General features: G+C 40.5%; 2 protein-coding genes across 5 annotated transcripts in view; one reads left to right on the top strand and one right to left on the bottom strand.

Moving 5' to 3' along the window:
• CCDC146 (coiled-coil domain containing 146) overlaps positions 1 to 14949 on the top strand; it is a 68001-nt gene extending 53052 nt beyond the window's left edge. Inside the window, exons 13-20 of the mRNA XM_039723665.1 lie at positions 1526 to 1614; positions 1731 to 1895; positions 4203 to 4421; positions 5043 to 5271; positions 10537 to 10665; positions 12025 to 12162; positions 13533 to 13778; positions 14668 to 14949. Of these exons, the coding sequence (XP_039579599.1) occupies positions 1526 to 1614; positions 1731 to 1895; positions 4203 to 4421; positions 5043 to 5271; positions 10537 to 10665; positions 12025 to 12162; positions 13533 to 13778; positions 14668 to 14838 (1386 nt within the window). The 3' untranslated portion in view covers positions 14839 to 14949. The remainder of the gene's footprint in view (positions 1 to 1525; positions 1615 to 1730; positions 1896 to 4202; positions 4422 to 5042; positions 5272 to 10536; positions 10666 to 12024; positions 12163 to 13532; positions 13779 to 14667) is intronic.
• A 136-nt stretch (positions 14950 to 15085) lies between these two features.
• LOC120509248 (gamma-secretase activating protein) overlaps positions 15086 to 26785 on the bottom strand; it is a 46075-nt gene continuing 34375 nt past the window's right edge. For all 4 annotated transcript variants that reach the window (XM_039723662.1, XM_039723660.1, XM_039723661.1 and 1 more), the window contains 7 exons: positions 22749 to 22819; positions 22087 to 22181; positions 20853 to 20972; positions 19349 to 19410; positions 17607 to 17711; positions 17145 to 17238; positions 15086 to 16584 (listed from right to left, as the gene is read on the bottom strand). In XM_039723662.1, the coding sequence (XP_039579596.1) occupies positions 16484 to 16584; positions 17145 to 17238; positions 17607 to 17711; positions 19349 to 19410; positions 20853 to 20972; positions 22087 to 22181; positions 22749 to 22819 (648 nt within the window). In that variant the 3' untranslated portion in view covers positions 15086 to 16483. The remainder of the gene's footprint in view (positions 16585 to 17144; positions 17239 to 17606; positions 17712 to 19348; positions 19411 to 20852; positions 20973 to 22086; positions 22182 to 22748; positions 22820 to 26785) is intronic.

Genomic DNA, 26785 nt, shown 5'->3' with positions numbered 1-26785 from the left:
TGAGGGAGTGGCCTGAAGTTGTGTTGGGGGAGGTTTAGGTTCAGTGTTAGGAAAAGGTTCTTCCCCCAGAGGGTGGCTGGCACTGGAACAGCTCCCCAGGGCAGTGGTCACAGTGCCAGCCTGACAGAGTGCAAGGAGCTTTTGGACAATGCTCTGGGGCACATGGGGTGACTCCTGGGAATGGTGCTGTGCATGGCCAGGAGTTGGTCTTGTGATCCTGTGGGTTCCTTCCAACTCAGCACGTTCTGTGACTCTGAGATTCTGTGATTTTCTTTCAAGACCATGGGATAAAATGAACAATTTGAAAGAAAGAGGCAGAATAGCAGACTACATGAGATTCCCAGAAGTAAAATTGTGTGGTTTATTTTACAAATATACAAACATTAGAAGATAAACGGAACTACTACTCATTCCAAAGTGAGGCAGAAATTTCTATTTTCCTGTTACATTTCAAAGCATAAATAATTATATTGAATATAATAATTATTGATTAGAGAAAGAGGGAAAGAAAACTTTTCCTATGACTAATCATTGTATTTGCTGCCTGCATTTTTCTGGCATGACATGTGCTGTGATGTCATACAGAATTTGCTAAATACCAAATTGCTATATGGAAACAAGGTATTGACGTTTCCAAAATGTATGTCTGTAATCAGATAAATTAGATAAGCTACCCTTCCATCATCTTGGGAAACTCTGTTTGTAAATATAAACAAACATGTCAGGCTTTGTGCCTTCAATAAAATCAGTCCATAAATAAATAAAACAAAGTAATACAAATTCAGGAACACATAGACAAGCCCAAAATTGCAGCCCATCATCCACCAGTCTTCCCTAATACCAATCTCCTCCTCCTGATGCCAGTGGGAGAGGAGAAAAGGCCTCTCAGTTTAAGATTGATGGCCCAGGCTGTTGAGGACTGAACACAACTGGAATCAAAAGATCCAGAAACTTAACAGAATGCAATTCTGCTCAAACATCAGTGAATGCTTAAAAGTCAGAATAGAGTAAGAAAGAAGTTTTATTTGTAAAGACACAATTTCAGTGGTTCATATGCTAAATAATTATATAGTGATGGACTTGACAGGCTGATCAGTAGAAAGGGTGGAACTCCAGATACAGAGAACCAAGCATTTAAAATGCAGCATCAAATTATCTACCTTACTAATAGTAATTGTAAGCTTAATATAAATGGAAAAACTGTGCTTTTTTATGTTATAATAAAAACATTCGATTGTAATAGGAAGAAGTTCTTGAAAGGGTGGAACTCCAGATACAGAGAACCAAGCATTTAAGATGCAGCATCAAACTATCTACCTTACTGACAGTAATTGTAAGCTTAATATAAATAGAAAAACTGTGCTTTTTATGTTGTTATAATAAAAACATTCCATTATAATAAGAAGTTCTCATACTAATGTCCTCTCACTGTCTTTTTCTCATCTAACTGTTGTTCTGGGTAATTTCACTGAAGACATTTCTCTAGTATATCTGAAGTGCTTACTAAATTTTATTTAAATTTCAGATTCAACTCCAAAGTCTTGTTAAAGAACTAAAAAGACTGGATCGTGAACTAGTCATCTGTAAAAAGATGCAAAGAGAAAACCAAAAAGAGTAAGAAAATAATAACAATACATTATTTCAAAAAAGTCTTCTAAAGCAACTTTTATCCAAGTAACACATGCATAAAATGCTAATAATTATTTCTTTCACACATCTCATTTCTTCAGGCTCCAAGGATTTATTAGGATGTATGATCTTATATTAATTGAAAAGGATAAATGTATAGATTTGATGCGTATTGCTCAGTGCAAAGCAAAAGAAGTTGAAAACAGGGTAAAACTGCTGGAAAATAATATAGAAAATTTAAGAGATGCTGTTATGACCAGAGAAAGGTGAGTGTAAAGTACACTGGAGTTCACAATTATAGAAATTTAAAACTGGAAAAAATCTTAGGAGGGAATGTATTCCATCTTCAATTATGCCTATATCATCCTTGATAGTTTTTATCCTGTCTTTTTAACTCAGAATAAAACAAAGCCATTTAGAAACTCCCCTCCATGATCTGTTCCAATTTCTTATCCCACTAACACTCCACATGGCTTGGGCATCACTGCTTGTCAGAAAGTAATTTTGAAGTTTGTCTGTCTGCTCTCTCATTTCTCATCCTTTATATCAGAGTTCTTGGGTCTCTCAGGTTTTGCATTATCATGCTGTTGCATTCAATATGAACATCACCATTGCACTCATATTTACTGTCCTTAGAGAAAAAGAGGTCTGACACATATGATTCCCTAATGAAGGGGTGCATGGGACTATTAAATGAGTCACTAGCTAGGAATATGGCTAATTATTAAATTAGAACAAATTGGGGATTTTGGTTCAAACTCACACTGAACTTTATTACATAACATTTATTTCAGATAAAATGTGGTTTCAATTTCCAAAAAACATTCACAGCAAAGATAATGAGGCAGAATAGCTGGTACTTGTGACTTATGACTCTTTTTTCCTAGACCACTGTTTAGTGAGGATATTTTTTGCCATTTTTTTGTCATCCTAGCAATGAAATTCTGCAATATAGACGGAATTACAATGTCTTGGAAATCTGTCCTTGGGCAAGTAGGGAGACAATGAATAGCCAGCTATGTAAGCAAAACAGGAAAACCAAAACTGAGTAGTTAAAAATAACTTGATTTTCCAAAAACTTCATTGTTTGGTGCCAAATAATTGTTAAATCAGACAAAGAATACACTAAGTATTTTTTGTGAATCTCCTAGTAGTTTAGTTTCAAAAGTCATGCTAGAGACATCTAAAAAAGAGGTAGAACCAGTGATTGAAGTGATTTTGTCAAGATGTACAAGCTGACATTTTGTTGTAAAAATTTTGAGACCTTCCCAGTTGATGAAAGAAGGGAGAAAAAAGGCTAACAACATAAATTTTATGTAGATACCAGAAGTATATAAATATTATTATTGATATCCCTACTTGGTACAGATCCAACAGATATTTTGGTCTCTGCAAAACTAGAGTTAAAGCTAGTCAGAGGTATTGAATTTTCAGTAACTCTCTTGCTTATGAAAAATATTTTAAATCCCAGTAATAGACTTTAGCATCAGTACCACTGACTTCACTGCAACCCATGCAATTTGGAGGACAGAGTATCAGTCCAAGTAAGGCAAGAAATTTTCAGAAAATATTTAAAATACATTGCATTTCTGCAATTCTGTTATACTTTCAGTCTGCAACTTGATTTACAGACATTTAATTAAACTCAGTAATACCCTGTGGTACTCAAAGTGTTATACATGTGGGGGAAATGAAAGAAAGCAACTCCCTGCCCTGTATGCAACAAATCAGCAATTTAATGATGGAGCCCATGAGGGAAGGATATTTCATCTGCAGGTCTGTATTTTAACAGGAGACTTTGCTTCTCCTTTCACCACCTCTTTTGTACGTTGACATTAATATCTTCCTGGGGTAGATAAAGTTGTGTCTTGATCCAGAAGTGATACCACACATCAAATGCAATAACTCTAAATTCTGTGCTGTGAGATAGTAAATACTTTGGTGACAAGAATCTGTTTTTTAAATGAGGGGCCATCATCCAGTGATCAACAAGGATGCTGGAAATAATGAGATCTGTTCTTTATTTTTATGTGATCTTGTCACTAACCTCCCATTAGGTCTTGGTTTCTTTTTTCATCTGTCAAATGGGCATATGAAATAATAATAGGCAATCTAATAATTTCCTTTCTTGTGTTAATGTTGTGACACACTGTTTTGTAAACTATAGATTTGGAGAACTTTGAGTTGCAACAACAGAATAAATATCCTTATTTAAATAGAATGGCAGGTTTTCTACACATTACGACTTTCCATCAGAGTTTATGCCTATACTCTTAAACTTTATTTTTTATGGCTGCTTGGGCTACCTAGTACAAAATAAAAAAGATGTAGTGCAATGCTCCCTGTATAGCATTTTTCTTGTGCCAGAATCCAGTTCTTTTCAAGCTGGAAAGAACTTGCAAAAAAATCTGCTCTCAGACTGTCTTTCTTCTTCTCGTAAAGCTTCTGTGAAGCAGAGACATAGAGGAGCCCTTGTGTGCTTGAAAAATACATTTCAGCTCTGCTTTTAATTGCTGAAATTGGTTTCAAATTGAAAGAACTAAAAATATTCCCACATTTCTGTTATGTTACAGAAAATTGCAGGAGAACTATCTGAAGATTAAAAAGAATGAGAGAATGAAAGAGTTGATCCAAAAGGATTATGAGAAAGTTGAACAAGAGATGCTAGAGAATAAAGAAAAGGAAAAGTATTTGCATGTTGACAGACTTACCGCTGCAGCCAGATGCATTGAAGAGGAAATTTCACAGCTACACAAAAATTATGAAAGGGCTATTGAGCAACGAAATGAGAGGTACATTTGTCAATTTGATCTAAGGTAGTGCTTAATTTTGACATTCATGAAGCAAAAATATTTTTGAGCTTATGAGCACTCCTCATTAGGATTGCTAAAGGTCTGTGGCACTGCAATGTTTCGCTGACCAGTCCCCCTCACTGCACTGCCAGTGCTGCTTTGCATTTTGTGGATGTTCCTCACTGCTGATCATGGTCATGCTTCAGAATTATTATTCCAAAAATATGGCATCTTGGCTACTGAATGCCTTGAGAACTTGTAGCCACCTGCTCTGTTTGTGCATTGTGCACAGTTAAGGCATCTGCAAAAATGCAGATTATCTAGATCTCTCTGATCTTAATCCAGTTTTAAAGGTTTTCTGCTGTTGAAGGTCAGAAGACCTTAAAAATTATTTGAGAGACAAGAGTCACCTTTCCCAGGTTTTGTTTTCTGATTTTCACATTGCTATTATTTTGGTGCTTATTTAAAATACTGTCATTAGATTAAAATGATAATTGTGAAAAGCTTGATGCATCGTCACAGATTTTCTTTTAAGATAACTTTCTTATGTTCTTGAATAGAATATACTGAATAAGACTAATTTTTAAAAAAAATTATCTTTAAATTTTGGTTGTATTTCAGTGATCTTTTGCTCAGAGAACGAGAAGAAGAACTAGGCTTTTTGTATAAAAAAATAAACAGGCAAGAGGCGTTGTGTAGCAATGGAGATACTAAGATGCAAGTTATGGATGAAAAGATCAGCTTTCTGAAGCTGAAGTTAGTTGAGAAAAAAAGAGAGGTTAAATTGTGTTTTAAAGAGCTTACAGTGAAGAATGCCCTGGATGCACATCTGGCGAAACTTCGGATACAGGTTGGTGTTAAAGGAAACATTTTTTACTATCATTCTGTATTTTAAAATTTAAGAAGATTTCATAGGAAAAAACATCTGGACGTACAAGGTTAGTTAAAACAGAGAATTTGGTAATACAGCTGTCTAGCAAAACACTGGTACGTTTTTAACTTCACATATGTGAGTTTCTATGTGTAACTTATGTTAGCTTATGTGTAACTGGCTCATGGTCTTTGTTTCACACATGCCAAATGTTTCCTGGGTATGGAATTCCAGCTAACCCACCCCACAGCCTGAAATGTCAGTATGACTAAGCTGGAGAATGGGAGTCATGGGGGAAAAATGAGACTGTAGATAAAATTTGTTAAAACTGTATTGATGGAGTAGGTGGACGGGTGGGAGATACACTTAGACCATCAAATTTCTAAAATAATAACTCAATTCACACTTGACTCTGAGCCTACTCTGGAAACTCTGCTGCCTACAATGATATAATCCACATATATTTTCTTCTGAGCAAAAACAGTGTAAGTTTTAGTCCTAGTTACAAAACAGCATTAAACAGCTAACAAACTGCAGTGCTTGGGACATTCTTTCCTTGCTTTCTGAAATGGCTCATTTACGTTTGACCTTATCTCCACATGGTAATTTTTCCCATACATACTCTGTTAATGCCTGCACAAAATCATAAATTGGGCTGTACCATTGCCTTTCAAACTCGCATCAATGGGAGCTGTGGCTCACTGTTTAATAGTGCTTGCACTATTCTCTCACTTCTGGCCTTTTGAAGAAATTGCATGCTCTGTACAAGAACAAATCACAATACATGTTTTAATACCTCATGCAAATCATGCCCCAAAGACCTTTGCAAGGCCATCACAGATTTAAATGATGAACCGTGGCAGTATTGAAAAAAAAAAGAAAAAGACTAAATGAAAAAAACTTAAAAAGACCCCGAAGTTTTCAGGTAAGATTTAAAATCTAAAATTTAAGACTGAGAGTCACTGAGTCAAATACAAGTAGTAGCAAAATGCAGATGATTTTTGTGAACTGACAGAATCAATAATGAAGTTTTGCTTTTTCTGTTCTACGTTCCTGCAACTTTACTCCTTTATGATGATAGCTCATGTGAAACTTAAATCACTATTAAAGGGAGCCTATTGTTGGAGGTGTTTTAAATGTTTTTGCAATGTTGACATAAAATTAAAAAGTAGGATAATACAGAGTGCTGTGATATTATGCATGCAGTAGTCTTAACAAATGGTCCCAAGTGAGGAGTTTTCCAGTGAACAATAGCAAATAATTGGTTATCAACCTTTACAATTTAACTGCATAGTGTGATTACTGAATATTACATGGCTCAAACTGCCTGTTAACTCATTCATCTCCTCATACTCCACCATTCATCGTTAATACTCTTAATCCCACTGCCATTAGGAATTAAGTCCAATGAGAAGCAGTTTCAAATTGTTTGACTTTATCTCCATGATGTAAACAAAAACACTGAGCCCAAATCTGAATTTTGGTGTTGATTGCCAAATTCACGCTGTTGGTTCTTGTAGTGATTACAGATTGGACCCCATGTTGAAATCTGACTCAGCTTCTGTTCAGTTACCACGGTCACAGACTGTCTGGATTAGGCTGAATCCTGCACCTGTGCCTCTTCTGTCCTCCCCTTTTCCCACCCTTCCTGCCTCCTTCTGTCTTCAGCAATACCAGACCTCTTTGAAGCAAGTGCTAGCAACATGGAATAGGTATTTTCATTATTATCAATGAAAAAAATTTAAACCAGAAGTATTTACAGACTGCAAAAACTGACCCATAATCTCAGCAGCTGTAGTGCCCCTTGGGAAGGGGAAAAGCCCAGATCAGGGCTGTGTGCCAGTTCAGCAAGAACAAACACTTCACCTGGGTCTCCTACATTCCACATGAGCTGCTTAATCATCAAAGTGATGCATGTTCCACTTGTATGCTTTTCATCAGAAGCTTCCTATTTCCACAAAACATTGGTGAAGAGTTAAGCTAAAAAATACCATTGTCTGAAGTAAGACCAGACCTCTTCTAGGCAAGTGCAAGTAACATGGACTAGGTAGGCTTTTTAACATCAAGGTAAAGATTTTAAAATAGAAATATTTACAGGCACTTCTTTACACAAAAAGTACCTGGTGAGACTGTAGGGTGGTTTTCTCTGGGCAAAAAACTGTAACTTTTAATTGGGACTGCACATCAAGGGACTGTTCCTGCTGGCTGAAGTGACCCATAAAAACTAATCTACCTTCATGCATCAATGAGAAATACTTAGCATTAATCATTAATTAGTTCAACACGTAGACCTGCTGAGCTGTCATGGTGCTGTAGATGGGACTTCCATGCCTTAGAGCTCAGGCAATATACAAGGATTGTCAGTTTATTTGAGGCATTTGGCAACAACATTTGTCCAGGTTTTAATACATTAAAATCTTCAGACTATATCACCACATCATAGAATAAATGGGACTAGTAGAGAGATATAGAGTTTATCTAAGCAATCTGCTCCCGCAGCAGCGTTGGATTGCCTGAGAGGGCTAAGCTGTGCTCTCAAGCCACCACTGAGAAAGGTTTCCTCAAGCAAGCCATCCCAGTCTTTCCTTAACAGTAGAAAAATTTTCTTGAGCTTTAGCCTAGATCTTTCTTGCTGTGGTGTAAGAATATTGGTTTGTATTCTGTCCTCCAGGGACATTACAAATGGACCATTCTTTTCTGCAACATTTCATGTTACTGGAAGGATGTTAATCATGTTCCTCTCCCATCCTTTTCCTAGGCTACACAACCTTGTTTCTTTCAATCAGCTCTTACAGATTTTTCTTAGATCATTCTTCTGAATTTCTTTTATTTTTGGCAATATAGTCTTTATTTGTATTGAAGGGCAGTGTCTGGTACCTGTGGCTGAGAGTGAAAGGATTCATTCAGGCATCTTGCAGGTCACCTTCCTGCTTATGCATCCAGGTAGGGTGGCACCTTTCTGGACACATGACAAGGTGATTCATCTTCTTGTTAATGTGTGTAACAACCAGACCCTTTTTTAAAGAAAGGGCATCCAACCAGTTGATTCGATTCTGGTTTTGTACAGGCATTTTTTCCTGCCTACATGTAACTACTTACATTTTCTAATTTGCTATTTTCTTTATGGTTCAGACGTTTTTTTCAGAGAAAGGTAATTTTGTATTTGAATCTTTTCCAAAAAATACTTGGAGTCTCTCTAAGCTTAACCTCATTCTATAGAAGAGGTATTTACTGTATATTTTAATCAATAACCCATTTATGTTGTTTGTTTATGAGACTATCATATGATATGTTGAAGCTATATAAATGTCAAAATTTATGATACCTACTATTTGTCATCCATAGACCTGTGGAATTATCATAGTAGACATTGATCTGTTTTGGCATGACTCAACACACCTGTGGTGGCTGTTATCCCTGTCATTTTTATCTTCTTGATGCCTACAAAGAAAACTTAATTATGTGTTCCAGATTTATTCTTCAGAAAGAGAAGTTATCATGGTTCCAAATCTTCATCTCTACCCCTCATTTTTTAAAATAGGTCTTGCATTTGCCCTTTTTTAGTGCTGTACATACCTCACCTATCTTCACTGAGATTTCAAAATAAGAACCTGATGTCCACTTTTTCAGACCAGCTGCTTTATGTAGACATGTGTTCCCTCCTTCAACAATTCCTCCTGACTGATTACAGTCCAACATAGAAAAGCCTCTTTTCTACAGTCTTTTCCTATCCCCTGTATAAACCCACTCTAAGAAAGAGAAAAAGGATTTTTTAAAATTTTAAGACATAGAATCTCTTGTGACTCAGATAGTATTTTCCAAAGAAAACACTACAAATTAGTTAAAAAAAAAAGAAAGATGCCTGTAGTCATGTTACTTAAGCAGACACAGAATAGCATGGTAATGTCTAAATGCACTTTGATGCTTTTGGATTGGCTTGCAACTGATCACTTCCAATTCATGTTGCTAGTATTTACATTTAACATGAAAGTTTTTAATGGTTTTTGGACTGTGGTTTTGCTGCAATAGTCCTTCTCTAAATTAACTATTCAGTACTGCAAAATTCTCTTTGGTGAGCTGCCCCTAATCTCATTAAGATACCACTGCCTCCAACAAGGCATTTTCCCCTGAGTTAGTGGTTGAGAAATTTGGCCCCAGACAGAAAAGATCACTGGAAGCATTGCTGCATCCTGCTGTTTGTGCTGGCCCTGCTTTTACATTCTTCCATTCTGTCTATTTTTGGGCTTGAGTTTTAGCTATTTGTTAGCAAAATGTAACTTTCAGTACCTAGCTACATTCAGAGTCATGGTTTGCCAAGGAAATTTTTCATTACACTCATCTAAGGTTTTTACTTCAGCTGCTTTTAGACAAAGTGTATAGGAGTGAGTTGTGTGGTGCTTTTTTTACTAGGAAAATAAGTTTTTAAGTGTTCCGGTAACGTTCCACTGCCACCTGAGAATATCTGTCAGCTTTCTCTTTTCTAGTTAAATATGACTTGTTAACTTCCAGTGAGAAACCTCATCCTGGCAACATCTAAACATTTACTTTATATTTTGGTGACTGTTCACACCTTTGAGAGCTGGGGACCACTTATTTCCTTAATCAGTCATCACCTGCAGTGGATGGTTAACATTTGGGTATTTATGTCAGCACAGACAGCTCACTGACAGCCAGCCAGGTGCACTTCAGAGCACACAGCCCCACCACTCTCAGTCTTGCAAGTCCAAACATGAAAAAACAGCCCCAGCCGCTCATTCAGTGAAAATTTACACTGAGCCTGGATGTCCCTGTAGCATGTTCTGGGAAGTATTATTCCATGGGAAGGTCTCACATGGGAAAGGTCAGGGAACACCTGCCTCTGTGAGTCCCAAGGGTACCTCATTGCTCAGTGTCACCACTGAGTCACTTCAGGACACATGCCTGGGAATGTTAGTGTGGAAAACTTGGATGTCTGCAGGGATGAGACCCTCAGTACCGACCAGCAGGGAAGCAGAGCTTTCTATTGTATTCCTGAGGATAAAAAACAAAAGGTAGCCTGAGCACCGAGAAACACCTAGAACTCAATTTCTGTCAAACAGCAGGGTTTGCTCTGTCCTGCAACTGTCACACTGTAGTTCTCTTTTAAAAGAAAACTTTTAAATGGCTCGTTTAAATGGCTAATCCTTGTCTGTTTAAGTCTCCAGACCAAGGTCTGGGGATGAGTTTGATGGGAAGAAATAACTGTTGAGGCTCTTTGTTTGCTAGTATTCCCAGTGCAGGGACAAGATTAAAAGGCTGGAGGAAAACTATGGTGATGCCACAAATGAGAGCAGAAAGCAAGAAATGGGAGGAAAGGACCCATCTCCACCCGAGCTGCTAAAAAGGATTGAAAAGGTAATGTCACTTATCACAAGCTATCCTGCTGCGCTTGATCTCTTTTAGAAATTGTACATAGTGTCTTTTATTTTTAAAATAAACTTTCTGTAAGAGGAATAAAAATAATTATGATTGGCCATTGTGAACTCCAGCCTAGCATCTGCTTTCCAGGTCAACTGAACATGGGACATTTGGCTTCATCCAGGAGAGGCTGGGGAGGGGGAGCTCTGTGAGGTACCCCTGGCTGTGCAGCATCCTCTGCTGACTCCCTTCACATCATTGGCACTTCAGTGCAGACCCACCTCACGAGGGGAAGGCACAGAAAAGGCAGCAGAGGGAGATAAATGCAGAATAATAAACTGCTAACAAACAGGGTTGTCAGTCTTTGCTAACTGGCCATGAGCTGTTTCCTCACTATCCACGGGCTGTGAGCAGGAGGCAGACCTGCCAGCCCCTTCACAAAGCCTGCATGTGTGACACAGAAGCAAACACTGCCCCTTGTTAGGGCTGGGCCCTACTGCTTTGCTTCCCTGCTGAAAAAGGAGCCACCAAAGGGAGCCTGGTGGCAGCAGCAGCCAGGCCAGCCAGCAGCTGACACCTGACTGCAGCACTGCTGGTGACTGTCCCAAGACTCCAGAGGGAAGCATTAGGGCCAGTGGAGAGCCAGTTTCAGAGCCTTCTGTGTGGGGGCAGGAAGGTAAAGGAACAGCATTTTCTTATACATTTCTGTCTGTCCCAGTTATAAAGCAAAAAACTCTTCCCACTGTGTTCAATGTTTGGAGGGGATTCGCAAAGGGCTCTGAAGGTGTGAGGGCAGGAGCAGCAAGCTCTGAGCACACCCCAGAGTCCTGCTTTTGAAATCCAGTTTGTAAAGACAGACCCTGAACACAGCTCCATGGGATTTAAAGTCATTGTAGTTATTTGTTAATGGAGCCCATACCAGACCCTGAACACAGCTCCATGGGATTTAAAGTCATTGTGGTTATAATTTGTTAATGGAGCCCATACTCTTTTTAGCATGAGGAGGGGAAAAGTATTTAAAGCAAGAGCTGAAACTTTCCATTATGGTGTAACTCAAGGAACCAGAAGATTTAAAAAAAAAATTATGAGTAGAAAAAAGCCCCATTGCTTTCAAGAAAAGCACAGCAAGGCAGTAACAATGGTGTAACCCCTGCCCCCAAAAGGGTCTGGCCTGATATGGAAGAATTGTACGACTGACAGCAACCAAGTGAACCAATCTGGGCATGATCCTTGGCAGAGAAGGTGTAAATTTTGAGCAATCTGATAGTGAAGATGTTAGTTCACCAGTATTATTTCAGCAGCTCAAGGCAATCACAGAACACCTTTCCTTACACCGTGTCCTCCTTCTTGCTGCAGATAGAGGCAGAGCTGGTGCAGAAGGAGCAGAGGCTGCTGAAGATAGATTTCCTCTGCGAGAACGTTTCCGACCTGACGGACAGAATGCGCGCTGTGGTGGAGAGCGGCAAGCAGGACATGCTGCTGTTCGCCAGGAGGGTAAGGAGGGCTCTGCACGCCAGCCTGTGCAAAATGAAACAGTATCTGGGCAAGAGGTGATTCACTTGCAAATTACAAAAGTGGCTGGAAATGTTGAGAGGTGAATCATAAGTTAGTCTTCAGAAATTACAGACAGGAATAGCAACAGTAATACAGATAAACTGAAACTATTAGGCAAATGTCCTCTCTTTTAAAAACAATGTTGCACCATAAATGGTACCTTTCACTAAAATATAGAATTAGTTCTTTCTGAAGTAGATGCTTAGAAAATTTGTAGGATCTTCCTTTAGCAAATGTACTTAACAGTCTTTCCACAACAAACAGCTCTAAGGCTAAGAAGAAATAAGGGTAAAAAAGAAATAAAGGAAGGCCAGGTAAATTCTACTCCAACGTACAAAAAGATGGACTTGGTATCTGGCTCAAAGTTCTTTTGTTGTTTAGGAAGGGAGGATCACACAGGAAACATTACTTCTAATACAGTTTTAAAAATATAATTATAGCAATCTGCTTTTAACTGCAAGTACTATTGTTTGGGAAAGACCAAAAATGCTCCTAGCCCCCATATTCCTACTGAAAAAGCTGGAAATGGAGCAGAGCTGAGGGAAGGACAGAAAAAAAAAGCTAAGTAATTAATGTAAAACAAGGACAGGGTATCAATTTTTCTTAAATGTTAGGTTTGGCACACATGAAAGCTCAAAGCAGTTTTTTATGATTTATTTTAAACACAAACAGAAATATCATGGTTGTTAACTGTGTTTGTGAAATGATGGCCATGGGCTAATAAACTACTGTAAGAATGGCTGTGTGCCAAAAGTTGCATTTGCAAGTGCTCTGGCTGTCCCAGTTCCAATTAGTCACTTAAGGAGTATTAAAGTTTGTTTGTTTATTCAAATCATCTGCAGTAAGACTCAAGGATTTCTGTCACACTCCTTTTCTGTTTGTCCCCCTTCCAAGGATAATGTCACAACCCACAGCCCCTGCATCAGCATTATCATTCAATTGTGTCATAGGAATTGGGCTTATTCCAGCTTTATTATGAAGCTAATTGTATAGAAACTCAAAAAGAACTAAAGAATTGGGATCCCAGGCCTTTGAGGACTGGGGGAGTTTTGCTGTCCAGCTGAAAAGGTCAAGAAGCAAAGACAAATTTTCTTTTCTTGTACTGGAGTAAATGTGACTCCTTGAGCAGCCTTTTTTTTTTTTTTGTTCTAAGTGCTCACAAAAATTAAGTAATTTTCAAGAATTTAACTACTATTTAAAACCTTATCGAGGTGGAATTATTTTCATGTGCCTAATACTGACCCAGGTGTCATGCCCAGTGAGTGCCTAAAGGGAAGCCCTAACTACAATGCAGCTGTTTTGCATTCCAGACCAACGATCTGCAGAGGAAGATAAATCACAAAACCCAGGAGATAAGGGCTCTTTTTGCAGAGTTATCCATGAAGCAAGCACTTGCCATTAAACTCCGGCAGGAAATCAGAGACAAAGAACAATTTATTATGACTGCTTCATTGATGATAAGTCAAGGCCTTCCCCCTCCTAAAGCAGAAAAGGACCAGTGGGAGATCCTGGACAATGAGAAGATACAAAAAGCAGCAGCTGAAGCCAGAGCTAAAGTAAGTTTTTGTCATACATTGCAAGAGCTCCAGGAGCCAGTGCAGATGATGGTACAGAAAGACAACTGACAACACACTACAGTGGGTTTGTGCAGTTTTAACTCTAGTCTGGCAACACCACTTGGAGCTGGTCTTAGGGAGATCATATACTAAAATACTAAAAACCTCACCTTTGGTTATTAAAGTAGTTTGTGTGACCATATTGTGGCCAAAGGGCAGGGCTGCCATCAGTGGAATACTGCATTTCACTGGATTTCAAGGTAAAGCTGCAAAAGGTGGAAGGTGGGGTTCAGGAGAAGTTTAATGTCTCCTGCATACAAGATACAATGAGCATCAGATCAGAAACAGCAAGAAATCAGATTGCTGAGCAAGACACTGAGGGTAGGCAGGGCAGCATGGCAGACAGCACTTGAAACCTTACCCTGCTGGACACTGCCTCTGTCCTTGAGATGGTCAGTGATCCCAGAGCAGAGAGCTCCTAAATAATAATATTTTGGAATAAGAAACTTCTGTCATGAAACTTCTCCTCATGCTGTGACTCAGGTTTTCTTTCAGTGCTGTGGGTAAAGGCCCATTCTAGTAAGTGTATTCAGGAAGAGAATTTTTCCACAGATGTTCAGTGCATAATTACTACATCTTTTAAAAGTTCATCTAATCTGTTTTCTTGACAAATAACAAAAGCATAGCAGGCCCAAACTGTCTACTATTTAAAAGGACAAACTCATATCTACATGGTCAAACCTCATGCTTTCCTTTTAATACCCCTGCAGCTTTCCTGGCATGCCAGGGATTAGACTAAGGGTGTTACCTTTGTCATGGACTCTGTACACTGGCACTGGAGTTTTAAAGCACACAACCCCTGTGTGACCAAGCTGTGTTTCTCTGACAGGAGCCTGCAGAGGAGACACAAGCTGCACTGCCCAGCCATGACCCCACTATCCCCAAAGAGGAGGAGGGACTCCCACTGCTGCAGCCTCATGTGGCTCCCTTCAGACCAAGTGAGCCCCATCCAAGTCCAAGACATTTCAAAAAGCCTCCTGACAAGCCATCTGAAATCTGAACAGACAGCACCCAAAGCAGGAGAGACCATTACCAGCTGCTGGATCACAAGAGTCAACAGTGTTTGCACTGCACTGAAGGAAGATCTGTTGGTGTCCAGCCAAATTTCATGCAAAAATGAAGTATTTGTTCATGCCAAAAGCACAGCTAACTGGTCAGAGATCCAGAATCCTTTCTCCTGGTATCCCAAATGCAGTGCAGCATTTCCAAGTGCCAAAAAAAGTGAGTCATCTTCATGCTGTATTTACTTTTTTTTCCAGGTGAAGTTTTATTGTATCTGAAGGTATGTTAAAATACATTCATTAAAAAGAAAAGGCTAGAAAATCTTCTCCTATTATTATATAATACAAAGTGGCCATCACTTATAGCCACACACCAGCATGGCTTTCTGCAGTCTGGGACTGGAAGTTACACTTGCCAGAGAAATTCTAATTATATTAAGAAAAATATTTCTTCTCACTATGCAGTCACTAAGAAAGCTAAAGCTTCACTGCTGGCAATGACAAAGGAGTGACCATGAACTTGCCAAGTCACTCCCAGGAACTGGATCTTTTTATTGCACTGGTAAGGAACAGGGAGCATCAATGGAGCCCACTCAGAGAGAGTATCAGAGGTTGTTTCAAAAACCTCCCAAATATATCAATTATTAATGAGTTTCTCTAGTTTAATAGTCTGGAATTTTGTTGAGTTTTTAAAAATCCAATAAAGGCTGCAGAAATCCCGCATGGCACAACTTGGCAATTTTCTCTGTGTAGCAAATTGCTATTACTATTTGAAATTAATGTTACAGTTCAGAACTTAAAAGAGCAAACAATATTGGTTCAGTTACATACAAACAGAAGGTGAAAACAAAGGAGAAACAGCCTGCCTAATTTATTTCTGAAGCTGAAGTTTGAACTGTAACACTAGAAGTTGTAAGAAAGGATTATGTAAAACTCTGTCCATGCCACTGTTAAGATCAATTTCTAAAGCTTTTTTCTTATCCTATATTACTTACAATATATTATACATATCTTCAAAAAACAACAAAAAAAACTCAAACAAACAAATCCCCAACAAAATCTGTCACATGCACTTTAAGGAGATTATATTTTGTGCTAATTACAAAACTGAAAATATTAAAATGCAGCTCCAGAAGCAGAAGTACCATAAGATAACTGATACCACCACAAGGAATGACTGTCTCTTTACTCATGCATGACATAAAAAGTCATCTGTTATTCTTACCTGCTTTACATAATCACACCAAGAAATCCTTTTATTAATTCAAGTAAACAGTTACTAGTTCTTGTAACCCTGCAACTGGGCTGCCTTTTCCAGCATTGTCTTGTTAAAAGAAGTGACATTTATACCAATTTTCACAGCATGTTTTAACACTGTTGTTCCACTTCCTTGACCACTTCAAAATGAACCCACAGATATATTTCAAACCTAGGGTTATCTCAAATGCATTTCTCTAGGATTTATCTAGAAGTCAATTATTTCACCCTCAGTTTGTTGGACCAAACACTGTTTTAGTAGCTCATGTCAGTACTGGTGACTACCCAAAACTGCAGGTTATTTGGGAAACAACATTGCATTTAAATAAATACTTTTACAGAGGCACCACAGTTTGACAGTGTGTTATTCTTCAACAGCATGTTCTTTCAGGAGTATTTGAGACCCAGAAGTGTCATAGTGTGCTTGAGTGCTGTTTCCTCTACAAATCTTGCATTTACATGGTCTTGTTTTTCATATGGATGCACACCTAGAAAAACATGGTGAGGAAGTATTTACAAAATTGTACATGTTCCTGTACACTTATAGTCCTGCTGTCTATGAAACATCTTCATCTACAATACCAAAAGATAAGGGGTAATAGAAATGTGTTTTCATGCACCCAAAAATACCTACAGCTTTCAGTGGTGCCCTTTGCATGGCCATCTGTGGCAAAAACTATCTTATTAGTGGGATGTAAGGAAATTATAACCCACAGAGAGTGAGGCCTCTCTGGAGGCTGGACTTCCAAACTGGAGATCCAAACTCAGCTTGAAGCAGAGTGGCTGTGTCAGTGCTAGTCCATGAACTGGCCCAGGGCACATGCTCATATGCTGCTACATGGTTTAACTCTTTTTCCTCCCCAGATAGGATGATACCCATACATGGAGGCTCTTGGCCCCTGACATTTTCCATCAGCAGAAAGATCACCAAACCTATCTGTTCAACAACACTGGAGTGTTAATAACTCAGTATGTCAGTATACAGGATACTGAGTGAGCATCAAAGGGTAACAATCACTGATCTTTCAAAGTACAGAATTAACACTACCTTGATTCTCTATCTCTGCCAGCATATCAGTCAGGTAGTTCAGTGGCAAAAACTCCACGGGGACAGAGAGTCTCTCAGGAATAGGCCTGCTGCCCTGCAAGGGAGAACATTCTGTGTTACTTCACCAAGTCACACAGATGCACCAAGGCTTCAATGTTTCTTTAGTGTGTTACAGTCCACAGAAAGCTCAGGAATCTCAACACTGTCAAAACATAAGATTTTAAAACAGCCTCTGTGCTCTTACCTGCCTGTTTCCCAGCTTCTCGAGCAAAAGTTTCACGTATTTCCTTGCTATTAAATTTGCATTTATGGGATGATTCCAGTACTGGTGGACCTTTTGACCAAGAGCCTAGTAAGCAAAAAGCAAACACCAAAACCTGAGAACATAGACATAGGACAGTGGAAACTTAGAAAGAGGAAAAGGGAGAACATAAGATTTTAAAACAGCCTCTGTGCTCTTACCTGCCTGTTTCCCAGCTTCTCGAGCAAAAGTTTCACGTATTTCCTTGCTATTAAATTTGCATTTATGGGATGATTCCAGTACTGGTGGACCTTTTGACCAAGAGCCTAGTAAGCAAAAAACAAACGCCAAAACCTGAGAACATAGAATGGGACAGCAGAAACTTAGGAACAGGAAAAGGGATGAAAAGCTGACATAAAATCCAGGCTGTAATGCAGATGTGCTTTGCTTTCAGACCCCAAGGACAGAGGCTAAGAGGTCATCATGTTTAGCCATGGAGCCTTCCTTTCAGAGCTCTCAAAATGTGGGAAATCAAAACCTCACTGCTCAGTTCTCACCTCAGCTGGTCTGTCCCAGTGCCACTGTCCCATGTGATGTGCACTTAAGTACTAATTGAACCTTTATCCTTTACTGTGATTGATTTGAATCTATTCTTCCCCCAAATAATAAAGTAGATGCCCCATTCACCAAAGCTCCTTCAGGACAGGGCTTCTCAGGCTCAGTCTTAAGGAATCTTAGGCAAGCAGAACACTGGCAAGGAAAGATACTGGGAATGTAAGTTTGGATCCCATTATTCAGGACATCATCCTGGAAACCGATAACATTGACTCACATTCCCAGAGCCAAAAGAAATTCAAAACCAGGTTTCCCAAAGCTTCTAATCCCAACCAATAAGCAAAAGAACAGGAACACACTGTGAAATTAGCTCCACCTTCTGCTATTTTCCCTGTGTAGCCTTTCCTTGCCCCTCCCCTTCAGCTGTACTGCAATGCAGACAGCTGTTCATTTTAGTAAATGCTGTACGGTTTAATGGTGCTTAAATCCTTGCTTCTGATTAAACTGAAGTCATCCACTGCATGTAACCTGCTCAAAATAGTCCGAATCACCCCAAAGTGACCTTTCTGGCAAACAGACTATTCCCAGCATTTTTTCCCAAAGCTGAAAATAGATACAATAAAGCACTGAGTCTAGTGTGCATAGCTAGCAGTAGTTGTTCCCTAAGTCTCTCCCAGCTCAGCCCTTCACGTCAGAGCGTGGTTGGAATGGAGTTCCCCACGCACCAGGCCCAGGGCTGGCAACTCAGGGCCCCATGCTGACCCCAGCTGCCCAGCCCTGGCCCAAAACAAGACAGAGGACAAAGAACATCCTGTGGAGTTCTCCTCCTCTACCCCTTCTCAAAACTGCTGCCAAATAAAGAAGCCTTTGTTGGAGGAAAACCCAAGTAGCACTTCTGGCCATTTGAACTATAAGTGACAGCACACAATGAGCAAACAATGGGCAAGTCATATGGAAAAAAGCCTGTTCTGCAGTGAGGCATTCCCTGAAGGGGATCCCTGGTGTTCCTCTGCTTCTTGACAACTTGTGCTTCCCCTGCAGTCCTGTGCTGTGCACTAAGAGCAAAACGGGGGAAGGAGAAATGCATCTCCCATCCTGCTAGAACAATTTATGGAGGATCAGTAACCAGCTCCTGTGGCTACACAAGTCACTTTGTCAGTGGGTGAGACTGTGAGGTTTAACTGAGGGGAGATCTGCAAAATACTACAGACAAATCTGTAATTTAAGCTATTACGGTAACCTACAGTCCAGGAGCAGCAGATGGAGAAACTGTGAATATTCTGGTTACATTTGAATCAGGCTCTATTTGAACCACAGCCAAGTCTTTCACTGGTTTGACCCTATGCACAAGGAGGAATTTCTCATCAATTTCAAAATCCAAGAAATTACATCTAAAGCCATTAGTTACCTCTGGAAGCCTCATGACAATACTAAACTTCAGCTTTTCATTCTGTTCAGTGTCATCCAGATCTATAAGCAACAGGGAAAAAAGCAAATCAAACAAACAGTAATCACATAACAAACCTTCAACTTTCACTGAAGACATACTGAATAAACATCACCTCCTTAGTGAAATTAAAATTTCAATTTAAAGACTATTATTTACATGTTTAGCATGTGTACACATATATTTCTGTATATTTGTCCAGAACTTCACCATTTTACATAACAATTTATACTGTAATTCAAATGCACTTTGACTAAGTGCAACTCTCCAAGTTTATAATATTTTATTTATCAGGATCAGGCACAGATTGATACAGCATATTTTGTTGTCCCTTTTCTTGGACACTGGAGAAGTAGCACATCACTGGGCACAGCTGGCTCATGTTCAGCCACCACTGACCAGCACCTCTGGGCAGGTTTGCAGCCTCTCTGCCCTGTGATGCTGTGTGGGGTTATTGTGACCAAGGGCAGGACCCAGCACTTGGCCTTGTTGAACCTCACACAACTGACCTCAGCCCATCAATCAGCCATCAAACAGCCCAGCCTGTTCATGTGTGTCTGCAGAGCCCTCCCACCCAACTTGGTGTCATCTGCAAAATGGCTGAGGAAGTGCTTGATCCCCTTGTCCAGATCATTGATAGAGACATTAAACAGGACTGGGCCCAATACTGAGTTCTGGAACCCCACTGGGGACCAGCCACCAGCTGGATGTAACTCCATTCCCCACCACTCTCTGGGCCCAGCTGCCCAGCCAGTTTTATCCCCAGTGAACAGTGCTCCCATCCAGGCCACAATCAGTCAGTTTCTCCAGGAGAATGCTGTGGGAAATGGTGTCAAAGGCTTCAGTAAAGTCCAGGTAGACAACACCCAGAGCCTTTCCCTCACCCCTGTGTGGGTCACTCGGTGACAGAAGGAGCTCAGGCTGATCAAGCAGGACCTGCCTTTCACAAACCCATGCTGGCTGGGTCTGATCCCTGGTTGTCCTGCACGTGCCGCGTGATGGCACTCAAGATGATCTGCTCCATCAGCTTCCCCAGCCATGAGGTCAGCTTGATAGGCCTGTTCTTTTCTTTCCAGACAAAAAGCAAAAGCTGAGGGCTGGACAGCAGACCAACTTCCTTACACACAGGTGTGCGCATTCACAGTCACAGAAATTCTCCAACAAATCCTATGATGATCTTTAGTATTTGTTTTTCTAAGAAGTCTCAAGTGGAAAAGCTACAAACACAAATTCTCTCCACAGAGATATTTCTTTGTGTGCTGTGGTAAGGCCAATCACATAGCCTGAGCCCTAACTTTCTCCTTTCAGGTAGGCAACACCATCAGCTACAGCCCTCACTGAAACAACACTCGTAAAGAGAGCTGAGTGTCCTGGGCAATAAAACCTGTGTCCAAGGGGAGTGGCTCAGAGGACAATACTCCCAGTTAGCTGGCTGGGAACAAATGAAACACCCTGTTCACTGTACCTTTCAGCAATTTCCTGACACACGTTTCTGTCAGTTGCAAGATGCCACTGTCAATATAGTGCAGGAGAGTGTGCAGAGGGAGACATCGAACACCAAGACCCAGGTGCAGAGTGTGAAAACCTATGAAAGAGACAAACTTGTTTGGTACAATATGTAGTTTTTTCTAATTCCCTGTTCAAAACTGGAATTACTCTAGCTAAAGCCAACACTTCCCTTGACTTCTGATTGTTTATAGTTGGTGAGGAAATCAATTTATCAAGTCAGGTATTCTTATTTAGACATCCTTTAAGTCCTCTCAAGTAGCATTTTGTCAGAAAGAAGAAAGCTGAGGAGATTGCAAACAGTCATTATAGTCATACACTGTGCCTAAATGTCTCTAAGCTGTTGCCTTGTATCTGAATTGTTCTTTAATTTTTCTTTTATCTCCCTCTCTCTTCTTAATTAATCAAAATCCGAGGCCTCACCACCCTCAGGATGTTGTTGCCACAAAGACACTCCCATGGGCAGCATTAATACTTCAGCTTTCCTTTGACATCAGCATGGTGATGGTCTTGTTATTATGTAACACTACTGTGTGGCAGCATTTGTGCCCACACAGACTGAGGGACAAACTCATACCAAAAGGCGTTGCAATGACTGAAGACAGATCAGGAAATAAAACCCAGAAAGATTCAAACAGAATTGGCAAGCATTAAGATATTAAGATGTCAAAATGCCTTTCCCTAATGAAAATAAGCAAGTGCTTTGAAAATGCTGTAAAGAATTATGAGGAGCTCTAGGAAATGAAAATCTACTATCAAGACCAGCTTTTCCATCAAGGCCGGAAGTAATCCCTTCAGGAAAAAATTGAAAATTATTAGCAAGGCAAGATCATGAGAAAAAACACTCTGTCTTCTACAGGATAGGATTTTCCCTTGTGGCTCTTGACACTGAAGTCCAGTTGTCCAAATATATATATATGTGAGTCTAAATCTTAATTCTAAGATAAGACCACACCCACACATTCCATTGGAAACCTCTGTTTAGTTTTCTCTGTTTCTAGTAACGATTTAGTTTTGTTTCATTTCACTTGTACAGGTTTATCAAGAGCCTTCCCCTCTATAACTTAACATGAATAGCTGTCAATAGTGCCAAAGCTAACTTGACACATGTGCTGCAACCAGTGCTGTGCTGGGAGCAATTTACAGCACTGCTCTCCTCACTCAAGATTAAAACAGCAAAACACAGAACTTACCAGGAGGTAAAGGCATGCACATGCCATTTGCTGCTTCCAGAATCCGACTCATGATGTGGAACACCGCGAACTCTCCTGCACTTCCTCTCTCATCACTGAGTTAACAAAGTAGCAACACATTAAGAACCCGGGGCACCCACTCTCTCCTGGAGAGAGGGTCAATTTGGCACGCTGGGAGTGCACTGAATGCCTGCCTTTGGGATGCAGGGCCATGGGATGATGCTTTGTTTACTGAGGTGTCTCAGCCAGCACCAGCTGCCCAGTGCTGCAGACACACAAAGTCTCTGTGGTGTCCCCATCTCCTTCCCACACTGATGCACATTTACAAGGCTCTCAGCAGTACCTGGAATCAGCAGCTACAGGTAAAATGGTGCTGGTGTGAGTGACCTGGCTTTTATAGATGTTTAACACCCCCCACCCAGCTTAGGACCACTGCAAACTCAGCAAGTTTGAGCTCCAGCTATAAGACTGCCTGTGTGGTTAATATTCACACTGGCCTAGAGAGGGCCAGCAGGATCCTCAGGAAGAGTTAGTGCCAGTAACATTGACACTGACAGCAGCAGAAGCACTGACTGTTCGGAGAGTACTACTGATGAAGACCAAAATAATTACGTCCATATTTGAAAAGGCAGGATGAAAACTTTAACAAATCACTTGCTCACAAGCAGAAGATACAGGAATGAAGCTGGTATCTCCTCCAAACTTCTTTCATTATTCGGTGCACCAGATTCAGCTAAAACAAAAAAGAGAAGACTGGATGTTTCCAGGAGCTTGTGTACAGCAGGCTCTTGGCCTTCATTCATTCCACACACCAGTTTATGTTAAAAACTTCTCAGGGAACTCCTACTAAGTCTTCAATTTTTTTCTCTAGGCCCTTAAAATGTAAGTTATTAAAATTTGAATTGTAACAAATTTCCCTATTCCAGCTGTTTAAAGTGCTTCCAGCTTATGAAAGCATCATGCAAGACATACAGCAACTTAACACACTGTGCTTCTTGGAGATAACTGATCTCAGGCTCTTGCAGCAAATTCTCCAAGATCTGCTTGCCATGAAAGCAAAAACAGCATGTCCAAGTGGCTGAGCATTTGGCAAGGAACCGTCCCAAGGGCTCAGCAAAAGCAGATAATGTTGAAGACAGTGGAATGTTTAGTTTGCCAAGAAAAGTATGCAGGAGGAATCACAGATCTAGTCCTGGAAAGGAGGAAAAATGAGACAAACAAATGCCTCTCCTCATCTACTGAGTTTCCTTTTTGTCCCCAGTGAAGTGAAACAATCCCTTGGCCCATGTTGTTGCTCTCCGTGCTCCCAAACTGACGTCCACCACACACAGTCAGCACATACCAAAGCCACAAGCCCTGTTCTCACTTGGGCCTCCTCAGCTTCTGCAGCTGAAAGAGAAACCACACATGGAAGAGCTGAAATAACTTCCTCATGGTTGTCATGTGTAACCAGTTCCACATCTCAGTAACACAACTGAGACACTTCCTCTGTGCCTTTTATCTCTGGCCCTCAAAGCACAGCAATCAATCAATCCCAGGAAACTCAGGAAACCAGTCTGGCCCCTGTTCTGCAAAGAGGTGTCACAAGAAGTTAGGAACACTTTTCCTCCCTCCAGATGGTCAGAATCCAGGAATGCTTTTTCTCCACTCTCTTTCCACCTCATAGGCTTTGCCCTCTCCATTGTCTGACTCATTACAGACTCTGAGCAAGAGAGAAACAGGCACACAGGAGAGATCTGCATGCAAAGGCCAGAACTGCAATATTCACCTTCAGTAATGTTCCCGAGTGTTCCTCTGTACCTTGGCCAGAAAGCTCTACAAGGCAGCACCTTTCCCATCCACCACGACTTGAGCCAGGCTTGCACAGCTGCCTGATGCAAAATAATCACCTAACAGTTGCCATCTCCACACTTTCTAGGTGCAATGGAAAGATCCAATTTAATCTTTCTGGAGTCTAGCAAGTTTTCTAGGAAATGAGTGATTTCCAGTTTCCACAGAAGGGTCACAAGAACCACACCTGCTGCTGGAATGAATTTCAGCTCTGGCCAGCACAGAGAGTGCAGCTAAGGCCTCTGCATCAGGAGCTGCAGCTGGATCTGAAGGATCAGTGATGAAGTGAAGGTTCTTACAAGCTTGAAAATCACCAATTATTATTTGTGCAACACAAATGGTTTTCAAGAGTGTGCTACTCCAGAATAAGCATTTTTCACTTAACAACACAGCAAACTGTACAGCTTTCACAGGGCACAGAACAACTTAAGTAATAATCATCCAAGCTATCACAACATACTTGCATCTTAAATACATGAATGTTTGTGATGTGACACCTTCACTAACAGCAGAACTCACTTTGGAGATCAACATCTACTCTTGGCATTGTAGAAAATACATACAGAAAGATAACCCAAATCTCAATCTTTTTTTTCAGAAAAATCACACAAGATAATGTGCATGAGAGAAAGGCAGCATTATCTGTCTGATGGAAGTAGTACAGGCAGCTTCCTGTCTGAGGTTAGCAGTGGGTGTCTGGGGCAGCCAAGTTAAGAGCTACACTCATAGCAGGGGGGCCATTTTCCCCTGAATAACAGACACAAAATAAGAAGTTTTTTGGGGCACATACATGAAGCCATTTCTCTTGAAGTGCTCTAAACTAACAAGAGCACACATGACCAGCAGCAAGGCAGCACATGCAGGAAGGCCTTGGCTGACAGTGCTGTCACCTTGTCTTGAAACATCTACAGTTCCAGGCAATGGTGCCAAGGAAACTGAAGTTCCCCTAAAGTAATTGGGAACCACAAGTGCTCAGCTCCCTTGGCTGTTTCTACAGGAAAGACTTCAAAGCCAAAGAAAGTCAAAGAAAAGAATCAGGAGCAAAGGAGAAAAGGAAGTGAGACAAGGTCTTGCTGTCTTTCAGATCCCCTCCTGTGCAGTATGATATAGTCTTCCTCCTCCTGAGGAAACTCAAATCCAAATGGTGTCTGTCTTCTGTTCCTCTGCAGCTGAGCCTACAGACATCAGGGGAAAATGTGCAGCTACTGCAGCGACTTGCAGAGAAATTTCAGCAGTTTATTCAGGTCTGCCTGTTTCCTGTGCCACAGACTGCCTGCCCACCCTGCCTCCCCTTCCACTTGCTGTCAGGGCAGCAAATGTCACTCTGCTTCTGTAAGTTATTTCTCCCCTTTCCTGCCTCACTGAAATGAAAAGAGTGAGAGAAACAGATATGGAGCAAAGCCAAGGTAAAGTGATTGCAGAGGAGAGAGAGCCTATGGACATACAATAACCACAGCAGGAAAGGTGGCACATGGACTGGGAACCAGGCACACTCCAGCTCTGCGGAGCTCCTCAGCAAACAGAATTCCCACTGAGGTGTGTCATTCACACTTCCCCACTTTACTTCTCTGTATACAGGAACACACCAGTTCTCTGACAGCAACCAGCCTTTGCCTGTTGTTTTGTAAGAAACTCTCAGTGCTCCTAAGTTTTGGCTTCTCTGACTTCTTCTGCAACTGATTTACACAGTGACTACACACCACAGAGTCTAATCTCAGCCACTCCTGGGCTCCTGAATGTCATGCAAAATATTTTATGAAAGTAAACAGACAAACTTCAAGTCTCTTCTTGTTTCATTAGTTTCAATAGCTCTGCTACTCACTGCTGATGCTACAAAAGAAATGCAGGAAGGCTCAAACCAGTACATTCCCCTGAAGAACTCCGAAACATTCAGGATATGGAAAGGTTTGAGATGTAAGAGTTTCTAATTAGGATGAGAGGAAACATAAGGTTAAAAATGAAATAATTTCTAAAGATTTCCAAACAGTGCCTAAGATGCACCAGCAGAAAGCAGAAGCAACTTTTAGAGGGACGTTATCTTCATTTATAGTAGCTTTTCTAAGAATAAGCCTGTCAATTGAGTTGAGAGAATTAGGCCTGAGAGTTCGCTTGTGGGGAGGGCTGAGATTTATTTTGCAAGATTTAGTCTACAATAATTTAGCCTTGCAGATCAAGGTTGAATAGATGTTTTCACATTTTTTATCTTACTTTTTACTAAAAGTGAACAAAAACAAATTGTTATTAGAAGTTGAATAAAAGGAGAATAAATGTTCCACTTGGGCTTTTTTCAGCACCATTTTCAGGTACAGAGCTTTGGTTCATGTTGTACTGTTCCCATTTTAATCAACCACTAGTTTCAGTTTCTTTCCTACACAGATACATAAAAGTCTGCCAATTACCAGTGAAACAACTTGTGAAGTTGTCAAAGTGAGGCCTGAAAAGTCAGGAACTGCAGTGGGGCTGCAGGGGTTCAGAGAACACTGTGACATTGACAGAGTGACTGACTCACACAGGACTTTGGAGGAGATGCAGGCATCAGTAGCCTCAAGGAAGCTTCCCAAGGTTTTCATCCCTAGAAAACAGCGCTGTGGGGAGCTTCTACTGAACACTGGCACAAAGAACAGGATTTACAGTTGCCATGCATGCTTTTGAGAACTCTGCATTCTGCACTTAAAGGACATGATCTTGAGACAGACAAAACCAAGTAGATAAATTCTGTGCACAAGCTATGGTTTTTGTGGCTTTTTTTTTAAAGGTCTCAAGAGGAGGAAAGACAGAAAAATAAGAGTTTGGAAAGCAAATTTTCACAGTAGTTTACGAAGATTTCTTCATGCAAAACTGTCTCCTGTAACACACACAGCCCACTGAA

This window comes from Passer montanus, unplaced genomic scaffold (genome assembly GCF_014805655.1).
Source record: "Passer montanus isolate IOZ18808 unplaced genomic scaffold, ASM1480565v1 scaffold50, whole genome shotgun sequence".
Classification (NCBI taxonomy): domain Eukaryota; kingdom Metazoa; phylum Chordata; class Aves; order Passeriformes; family Passeridae; genus Passer; species Passer montanus.
This window is presented reverse-complemented; position numbering and strand designations above follow the sequence as displayed.